Genomic DNA, 10758 nt, shown 5'->3' with positions numbered 1-10758 from the left:
GTACAGAAAGACCACTACGGTACCTAAAAGCGTTCTCTTTGTCTGCTAGGGTATGCAGTCAGAGTTGCAATTATAATGTTTTGTAAGGATTCCAAATTGCAGTTTAACTGAAGGCTTGTCGTCCCTAACATACCATGAGTGGGCAAAAACACGTTACAATTATTTGATGCCAAGTTTAATGTCCAGTTGATAACCAGTTCTAACGTATTTTTGTCCACTCGGATACGAATCGATTATGTTCCATTACCTCACTTAGATAATGCCTGAAACTAGCTTTATCACACTAGTCATCAATCACCAACCCTTAGTTCAGCACTGTTTCAATCAACAACCTGCTCACATGAATCCCAAGTATACCACTGTCTCAATCCCACTACATGACAATAAGACAAATTTCCAACATCACCAACTTTTCCTCCTTTAAAATGTGCACTTAAAAAAAATTCCATTATATATTATTTCAATGCAATATGCTTTATGCTTAGTTTGTTCTGTACGAAAAAAAAAGAAGAAAAATTAGGAAGTCTGTGTTGAGTTTACTGTAAAGAAATAATTTTCATTCAGTAATTGATTCATCAAATTTGTCTGCAATTCATCGACGTAAGTTATCACAAAAATTCTTCAACGTCTTCCTTAATTAATCTGTACGCTCGAACGAGATCTGAAATTTAAATATTTTTAGAATAGGTAAAAAGTCTTTAGTTGGAATGAAAGGAATTTCTGATTGCATTTTAAGAGAAGAGAAAATGAAAAGTTTTGATAATTGAATTGTAAGGCTATTCGGATAACTTTTAAGATATTCTGTATGTAGAAGGATGTTAAATTGGCTTTGTGAATGGATAAAATTTTTGACCTAATTTTCCAAAACTGACTTTAATTTCGTTTGATGCTCAACAAGGCAAATTAAATTACATTTAAATGTTAAAGGAAGGCATTTGAACTAGTGCTGAGTTGTTTTGGAAATTTTGGGTTTTCATTGATTTAAAGGTTGGCAGAGAAACAGCAATGAATTTAATAATGGATCAATTTTATCCAGAATAACACTAATCGGATAATCAATCTAAAGTCGGGCACCATGCCGACGTGACTTTGGGATGGTGTTCGAACCGACTTCAGGCCGGCGTGACTTTGGGATGTTGTCCGAACCGACACCAGGTGGACATGACTTCAGAATTTTGTCCGACCCGACACCAGGTGGACATGACTTCGGAATTTTGTCCGACCCGACACCAGGTGGACATGACTTCGGAATTTTGTCCGACCCGACACCAGGTGGACATGACTTCGGAATTTTGTCCGACCCGACACCAGGTGGACATGACTTCGGAATTTTGGCCGACCCGACACCAGGTAGGCATGGCTTTAGGAGAGTGTTCAACCTAAAACCAAACACCAACTTATAGTCATGCTGGATTAAAGAAAATTGAAGTAAAAATACCATAATTCAAGATATTTCCCTCCATATCTGTTCCTGAAACTCTTAATTGTTCGACAAAAGCTTTTATAAAAATGACAACCAAAGATGTCAAATGCAGTTCACTTCCATTGACAAAGTTAACGTTAGTAAATATTAGAAAAGTTACTTCTTATTAACTTGCTATATCGTTGACATTTTTTGTGTCATTTTCAGGATGATGATGTGGTAGAGCAATAGAACAAAATCTAGAGCACTGGGTTATCTTATGGGTAATTCTGAAGATTGAATAAGAAGGTTCTGATGCCAAGATGTCAAATCAGTTTGTGTGACTCGTGATTCACAATCTGTGGATAGACACATTGTATTAATATATCCTGGGTAATGCAATTACTTAAGAGGGAAAGACAACTTAAGAGCAGTTTAGGTCAGCATTGTGCTACACTCTCTAGAAACCCCCAGTAGCTCATTGAGTAAGAGCACTTGACATGTAATTAAGAAAGGAGGTGAGTTCGAATCCAACTTAGGCTATGTTGGTGAGAAGTTTACCTTTTCCCTAAAATCATGATTGCAAAAAGATTCAGAACAGGAAAGATGTAAACGCATCACAGATTGAATTGTTGCTGGTGTCACCATGTTACTAAGACAACTGTTACTTTACTCTGAGTATATTCTCGGTGACGTGGTTCCAACCAATTCAATTTTGAATATTCAAATCGTTTAGTCCATCAAAAATTCGACATCTTGCAGACATGACTTTGTTTTGTGGCCGATCGGTTTGAATACGACGCGATGTCAGAGTCCTTCCGGCCTTGTGCTGAATTCCAAGATCTATTACTCGACTTGTGTTATTCAGAAATGTTTGATAATCGAGATCGTCTTCAAAAGGAAAACAAAAGCATCAAAACCATTAGTTGTCGACTCCAATAAAATGAAGAATACCTTGAAAATCTACTTCCATCAGCCTAAACAATTTAAATTGTCTTAAACTTTATGGGACTTTCATTCAAAAATAAATTTTTATAGCTTTACCTCGACAACAGCAAATCACATGAATATATTCCCTGAAATTTATCGATCGCAATAAAAAAAAATAAGAAAGTAACAGCTTTAACATCCTGCATGAATGATGACATCTTTATTTGATTTTTTTCTCCCTTCATTCTTAAATTTATGTCATTCTCAAGAAATTAATTTTATCGACATTCCATTAAACGTAAAAGCATGAAAAGCTTTTTGTTACCAATGTTCAAAGTCGGAGTTAGGTTGAGCAAATAATTCATTGTGAAATGTAATATAAAAAAAAGAAAGCTCAAGTCACAATTTTTCAATATCCCATACTTAATCCCTTTCATTCCAGCTTTTACTGCAATCTCATTCCAAAGATATTGTTCTGATATAAAGGAATAAGATGAAAAAAAAAAAACATTGCAAATATTCCTTTTTCTTTTTCTAGTTCCATCTTAGATCGATGGATACACCTACATCACTCATGAACTGTAAAGAAAAGCTGAAATGAATTGAAAAATTGTTGACGAAAATTTTTGCATGAATGGAAAGGTCTTGTTGAACGTAAATGAATGCTTTCTTCTTATTCATATAAAATTCCTTATTCCCATCAATTGCTTACAACACGAACGCTTCAATGAGCGATTTTCAGGTAGATGTTCAGTCACAAAAATAAATTTTCCTTCCTTTTTTTTTTTGCTTTTCTTTACCCATTTTCTTGTGCTTTTTTCCGTAAGATTTTTATCGATACTGTGTGTATAAAAATATATATTGGGGAAAATTTTTCACTTAGAACAAATTCATTCATCTGATGTACTGTGTATGTCCCATATATATTCAGTGAAACAGTAGTTTATAGTAAATTGGGTAACATTTTTTGCTTTGTTTTTAAGGGTGGGAGTTCATAGCTCACACTATGTGTACCTCCGAGAAAAAAAAAAATCACTTTCATGTAGCTGATTTGTTTTGTGGAAGAGATTACTGTGTTTTGTTTTGTCTTGTTGACTTAATGTTTGAAATGTAATCCTATTTAAGGCAAAAAAGAAGCTGCAATGACGTAGTGGTTAGAGCGTCGAACAACCGACTCTAATGACCCAGACAAATTCCAGTAGGATTAAGGTGCGTTTTCGCAATTTCTAGTCACACCAACTCTGCGTTTGAGTTTTCTCGGATCACAGTCAAAAAGAAATCCTGGGTACTGACACATAAACAATTAAATTTGCCCGAATACGAGAAAACTCAGAATCTATCCGACATGATTCTAACCTGTGACCAGTTTTGGTGAAATCCAGCTTCAATCCATACTCACGACTGCATAGCGTCAGCATTCTCTTCTTTTCTACGGTGTATGTCATCCGGGTCCTTACCTCGGAAGTCTGTCGTCACCATGAAGTTTCTAATCTTATCTATTCTCGGAACCAGTATGTCAAGTAAGTAACTGAATAGCTATTGTCTTTGTTATTCAAGTTTATATCATAGAAACTTGATTTTAGTTTCTATTTGTTGTCTTTATTTCTAAGATTTATTTCGAGATATCTATTATAGTTCTAAGCTATCGAAAGGTATCTCGGATAGAGTCTACGAATAGGGATTTCAATCTAAAGATTGAATTGTATGTAATTCTTATAATAATTCCAGGATTCAGAATATTACAACTCCTGGATTGAACTCTCCTAGTCTAGGATATGCTCTAAAAATAGATTACTATACACAGAATATAACCAAGAAAGCAACCATTGATTAAACAATCCATTAATTGATCTGTATAAATAGCACAAATCAAACAAACCATCCAAATACTTCCATTAACGTAATGAATTGCAGTCCAACGATTAATTTTTGTATCAATTATGACAATTTGCTTCTTACACAAATTCTTAACCCCTCATTAACAGAAAATCTACAACGTGAAGCAAATTTTTTTCTTCTTAATTACAATTATCATTTCCTAGAAGGTACTAAGACTTTATTCTAATAAGGCGGATTCTTTTTAAAATCACTTTTTAATTACTCATCATATTTTATGATCCTAAGCTTTTAATCTGTTACATTTATAATAAAATCATAATTTTGAAATGAATTTACAGCATTTCGAGAGCAGCACAATGTGGTCGAGAACTGCCATTACACAGAGTTGGGAGGACTCTTGTCCAGGAGCCTGAATTATGGAGTCCGGACTCCCAAAAGGACTGCCAACTCTGCCGTCACTTTTCCATCAGGGTTTCTTCTTGTCGTGTTGTTTATACCAGTGGTGGGCAACCTGTGGGCCGCGACACACTTGCGGGTTGCCAGAAAATATTGAAAGTGCCATGACCCGGTAGGCGAGTGCGGTTTTTAGTTCAGACTTACCACTAAGATATGCCACAAAAAACACAAGGTTGCCCATCACTGGTTTATACGACGACACAGTGCTATTCTATCAAATATGATGTGCTTTACGCAGAACTCGAAGTCGACACACTTGAATTTGACTTGAAGCAACTAGATTCGACTCAATCTAAGTCTCCTCGACTCGAATTCAAGCTCTGTTGTTCAGGAAACTTATTTTTGAATAGAATATAAATTTACATCAAAGCAATGTAGTATAAACACCTTAAAACAATGACTACATTCCATTTACTATACAACAAAGAGCGCTATCCACATCTAGATCACTGCCCGATAACAATACATTCCCAACTTTCTTTATTTTAGGAAAAAAAAAAACCTTTTCTACTCAACTGAACTTCCTAAAAATGCAGTGTAATATACATACATTTAGTTATACATGCTTGCCTGCCTGCTTGCTGATGTTACTCTTACTTTCCCTTCAAATTTATATATGGAACATTTTTTTTTTTTTGTATTCATAGCGGAGAATTTCAATGAAGAATAAATCAGAAATCTACAGGAAAAAAAAGGAAATGAACAAGCAAAGTATGAACATGAGTTTTCATTTTGGCATTTTAATGCCTTTGAACTCTCGTCTCTTCCTCCGGTGTATGTACATGGTATGTATGATGGTAGGGTTAAACAGTAAAAGGAGGAGGTGAGCAGCTCAATCAATAATGCTTGTAAAACAATGCAAAAGGAAGGAAGGAAGAGAAAGCATAAAGGGATGAGAAGAATGAAAAGAAGAGAAAAAAAAATTGAAAAGGAAGGCAAAAGAAAATTGTAAAATTTGGAATTGTGCCACACAACAGAAGCGCTCGCTTAAAAAATATTGCTTTATTCAGCTTTGTTAAACGAAATTATTTTTTTCAATTCACAATTTACACTGAATTCTTTGGGTGTCTTTGGTTTCAATAATTATTTGCTTTCTATAGTACTTACTTACTTACTGGCTACCGCTATCGCTGGCTACTATTTGCTAATTTCCAATTACTTTTCTATTCTATATTCTTCTTTAATGCTTTCTTTAGTAATTATCAAAAAGACTCTTATGGTACACTTAATAATGTAGGCGACTGAAGAACTCATCGAAGACGCTATACTTAGAACCAGTATTGTAGGGGCGTTCAAATCATGCAGTACGCCCTTGCAGTATTGCACTTGATATTGAGAAATGGCAAGTGATACCAATCGAAAGAGCAAGCTTAAGGCAATATTTATTGAAGTTCATGGTTCACTTTATTCTATACAGCATCTATAATAGCTATGTAGGATGATTCTTGATTAGTCATGAGATAGTAATAGCTGAACTCTATGGGTCTTGGGCTTCAGGCAACACTAACAAAAGGCAATGGTTTAACTTATTCTGTTAAGCTATTGAGGATGATTTTCTATTAGTCATAAGTCAGGAATAGATGCTTAAAAGCTTAATTGGAAAAAAAAAATCCATGCTCTGGCTGATTTAATTATGTATTTAATCATGTATTTCATGTAGACCAGAAATGACGTCGACATTAGGCTTCCTTTCTGGCGTTGAATGTCGTTCAGACATAAACCAGAAAGCACACGGTTCAAAAATGACCGAAAATTCACCCCCAGGCAGAATTGGCTCTGGCCTGAGGTTCTATTCTCATCGAATCTTGCCTGGAGCCAAAGTCAAGCTCTTTTGGTGTTCGATATTCGGCTTCAGATTCCATGTTCAGTAATAAAATACTAATAAAACTGTATGAATAGCCCAACCTAACAAATTAGAAGCATTGCAATTCACTTGGTATCTGTGACTAAATGTAGAACTTAGAGAACGCAATTCATGGAAGTCACACATCCTCAAAACAGATGATAAGGCTATCCTGAGGTCAGATTTCATCGATTATGATTCCATACCTAAATCACACTGTCTAACTCCTAATTTTTTTGCCATTTCTACCCTAAAAAAAAGCAATTTTTCCTCTAAACACACTATGACCAGCTATTTTCCTCAATACACCGCAGTTATTCAAACCAACCACCCCCATTATCACGATCCATTCGCGCACAAAAGCTCTCCATTTTTTTACTTGATGTATAAATAAAACTATATAATAATGAATCGTAAAATTATTAAAATGTCAGTTTGTTACGACTTTGAAAGGCAAAAGCAAGCCAGAAATGAAATTTTTCTTTTCTTTTATGACAGCTAAAACAATTTTCCATATTTACTTCTGTGAAATGAATGGATGGAATAAAAAGCAAAAATATGAGAATGTTTTCAAGGCAGAGTTATGGGTTTACGTGAGAGAATGTCTCTCAGATTGTGAGTGGGATTACGTATACGTAATTATTTTTACGTATACGTAATGAATTTTACGTATCTCTTGATAGTCTACGGATTAGTCACATTTGACTCTCTTATACATGCCAGAGATACGTGATGTAAACATTTTCACAGTCACTTATGCCATCACAGAACGTGCAGCAAAAAAAGTAAAAGCATATAAAAATCAGCTCCTAAATTCAACATTCATCGAAAATGGCATGTCACATGTCTATATAGAACATTTAATCTCACTTTTTTTTCCTCCTCTGTAAATTGAATCTTTCAGCTAGGCTTTTCGAAGTAAATTGTGAGTGTCATTCGAATCGAAAATTGACACCATGTATACTTTTCCTTTTTTTTGCCGTCATTCTTTGCCTTTTTTTTAGATCCTTATATGCTATTTTTCTCCTTTTTCTGCTCTATGTCGGTAAAAATTGAATTAATGTTGATTGAAAGTGAGCATGACACAGCAACATTTTGGGTGAAAGGATATATTATATATATATTTTTTTTTTGAAAAAGGATCCGATAAAATTCTTATTGGTTGTTAATGCTCAATTGTGGCTTATAATATTTTATTGGCTTTATAGTAGTTTCTACTTAAATGTTTATTCTTATAGGTTTGAATTATTGACTTTATGGGTAAATTGCATGATTTTCATGAATACCGTTTGCTTTACAAATTGCATAAGTTAGAGGCGCTAATAGGTCTGAATAACATTAGTCGACATAATTATGTCATGTTTTACTATCCCATAAATATTTACATTATCAAAATACGAAGCTAATATTGGGAATATAATTTTATGGCATAAACACCTTTTTGGACATTTCCGTATTGGCCATGCCATTGACATTAAGTAATTCTACAAATGAATACGCAATTTCTTTATTAATAGTTGTAGTAAGTGAAAGTTAACGAAGAATATTACATCATAAGCAGTACAACAATACCACCATAAGTGCAAAAATGATACGTACAAGAAACACACAGCATACGGTTTGTTGGTTACTCGGTCAGTATGCTGTATAAGCTCATTGTGAACACACAGGTGCAATAACTTGGACTATTCTTTATTTTTTTTCGTGCTGCATTTTTATTGGGGATTAAGTTTTTGGACAATGAATTATTTCGAATTATACTGTCTTGTATTGTCATTAATAACATTCGAAGCATATGGATATCCACAAGATCTAAGACATGTTGCTCAGGCTGTAAAGGAAACAGAACATAATTACTATCACAGTGATGTAAGTGGATATTGTGTAATTAAAGCTTACCATTGCTTCAATCGTGTTTGTCGATGTTTGCAAACAGGCTTGGCTACTGATTTTTGTGTTAGATGTGTTGAAGATTGACAAATCATTTGGATTGTTTGTAAATATTGCAAGAGTGTGAAGTTATGAATGATTTTGAAATGTAAACAACTAAATTCATAGTTTCACACCCTTTGGAAGTGTTGATTTTGGTAATTTTAGTTTAAATTGTGAATTAAAGTAATTTAAGTGTTTTTAGAAGTTTTTAATGCATTTTCAAGGTTCCTAAACTTGAAGAGCAGTTCGAGCAGTCATTAAACGAATTCAAAACAATCAAATTACCTTAGAAAACATTCAAAATGCAAAAATTGCTTCTAACCTGCGATTACCTATTAAATTCCATAACATTTCCGCAATAATTACACAGAAATCAGCATCACAACCTAGATACAACAGCGATAACTTTTTAAATGTCATTCCAGGCACCTGACTTAATTCCATTTGACAATCCAAACCACAAAGATAACGCAAAAGAGGAAGTTGAAGGCTATGGATCGAGAATTTATTCCACTTACGATGGATTACACAAGAAAACCTCTGATGTTTTTAAGGTAAATTTCCTGCCAAGATAAAACTTATTGACATCTCACAAAATGTTATATCCATTAATTATTTTAGCCAAAGGGAGTTGTTGATACGATTAAATCTGATTCAGAAAAGTTCGGAAATACAGGTGACCAGTTAAAACCTCTCAGTGATGCTGTCGTGTCAGCAATGTCAGTCGTTTCTAACGTTGTTAATGCACTTGTTGATGTAAGCATAAATACTTAATTGATGGACGTCAATTTGACATGCTGAATAATCTTCCTTATATTTTTTTGTTTATTTCCTCATCAGGCTCCTGGCAACCTTTTTGCATATTTATCGAGATCATTAAATACCGGGCTAAACAGCATTGGTGGTAAACTCGTTGGACTGCAATAACAGCGTGATTAGTGACATGTAGAAAAAATTCAGTGACTCGCTCTTAATTTGTGTTTAATTATCTTTAGTTTAAAAGACGCGCGCACGAGGTTAGTGACACAAGGTTAAATAATTCATTTATATTGTATTGATGTGGCAGACGAGAACTCAATTGGTTAAATGCAACAAAAGTTAAATTGCCTAATTTATGCGGTAATATTCGGGGGGAACTAAAAAAAAAGCAGCATAGAACAAATGATTTATGTAGATTTTTTAAACAATTACTTATAGCACTGCCAAAATTTTTTTGTATATTTATAAATTCAAAATAGTAATGTTAATTATTCAATTTTCTCGGTTGACACTCAGTTTATGTACATAGGCAATGTTTTGATAACACAAAAATTATATATTAAATATTGTTGGTTCTGTATCTCTGTCATAGTATCATAATTGATGTGTAAATAAATTAATTTAGGTTATATCATTTTATGTGTGTCGGATATGTGAATATATTGCATATGTTATTCTTTACCTTTCGGATATTATGATACTCGGAATTGAGTTATGTGTATTTTTTTGTACTCTTTGGGAAACGTTCACTTGTTACGGAATGTGAAAAATCTACTTTTATGTTGCTTCCTCTTCCCTCTTCGTAATTGAATCTCAACAATCCACAAGCCCTGCTCACTAAGAGCAAACCATATTTGAATCGTAGCAAAATCTTTACGATGTCTTGCACAACTGCAATCTGCCCCACATTTCTTATCTTCCTCTTCCTAATATTCCGCTTCTCTTCCACCTTCTCCCTTCCTCTATCCCCCACATTCCTCCACTTCCTCTCCCCAACATTTCTCTTTCCCCTCTCCCCCACACTCCTCCCTTTCCTATTCCCTGCATTCCTCCCCTTCCGATCCCCCGCATTCCTTCCTTTCCTATCCTCTGCATTCCTCTTCCCCCTCTCCCCCGCATCCCACTTCACGCTCTTCCCCACATTCCTCCTCACCCCCACGTTACCATGTTACCATGGAATGTGGACTCATCCTCTCCCCGGCATTCCTCTTCCCCATATGACTTACTTCCTCTTCCCCCTCTCCCCCACATTCCTCCTCTCCCACGCATTCCCTTTTCCCCACTCCCCTGCATTCCACCTCTCGTCCACATTACCCCTCCCTCTCTCACCCACAATTCCTCTCTCCTATTAGAGCGTTACGTAATAATTTAACGGAACCTATTTGAAACGTATCAACTGACTTCTCCCCCACACTCCTCCTTTCCCTCTCCCCCACGTCCATTCTCTTCTTTTCTCCCAAATCCCATCTCCTCAACATTCCCCCTCCCTTTATCCCCACATTACCCCTCCCTTTGTCCCCCCATTCCCCCTCCCTTTGTCTCCCCACTCCCCCTCCCTTTGTCCCCCCATTCCCCCCTTCCTCTCTCCCTCATAAGT

At 35.3% G+C, this 10758-nt stretch overlaps 1 protein-coding gene across 1 annotated transcript; it reads left to right on the top strand.

Annotated features, from left to right (window-relative positions):
• Window positions 1-8131: 8131 nt before the first annotated feature.
• Window positions 8132-10689, top strand: LOC139098370 (uncharacterized). Its single transcript, XM_070650543.1, has 4 exons — window positions 8132-8339; window positions 8828-8956; window positions 9024-9158; window positions 9243-10689. Exons 1-4 carry the CDS (start codon window positions 8211-8213, stop codon window positions 9327-9329), a joined length of 480 nt encoding a protein of 159 aa, XP_070506644.1. The 5' UTR covers window positions 8132-8210; the 3' UTR covers window positions 9330-10689.
• The last annotated feature ends 69 nt before the right edge of the window (window positions 10690-10758 follow it).

The sequence above is a fragment of the Chironomus tepperi genome, unplaced genomic scaffold (genome assembly GCF_022539635.2).
Source record: "Chironomus tepperi strain 1889 unplaced genomic scaffold, CSIRO-AGI_Ctep_v1 contig_445, whole genome shotgun sequence".
Classification (NCBI taxonomy): Eukaryota; Metazoa; Arthropoda; class Insecta; order Diptera; family Chironomidae; genus Chironomus; species Chironomus tepperi.
This window is presented reverse-complemented; position numbering and strand designations above follow the sequence as displayed.

Excerpts from the sequence above, each read along its gene's own strand:
- LOC139098370 (XM_070650543.1), top strand. The coding sequence starts at position 8,211 with ATGAATTATTTCGAATTATACTGTCTTGTATTGTCATTAATAACATTC. Across the intron at positions 8,340-8,827 it reads ATAATTACTATCACAGTGAT|GCACCTGACTTAATTCCATT; the intron begins GTAAGTGGATAT and ends ATGTCATTCCAG. Across the intron at positions 9,159-9,242 it reads TTGTTAATGCACTTGTTGAT|GCTCCTGGCAACCTTTTTGC; the intron begins GTAAGCATAAAT and ends TTTCCTCATCAG.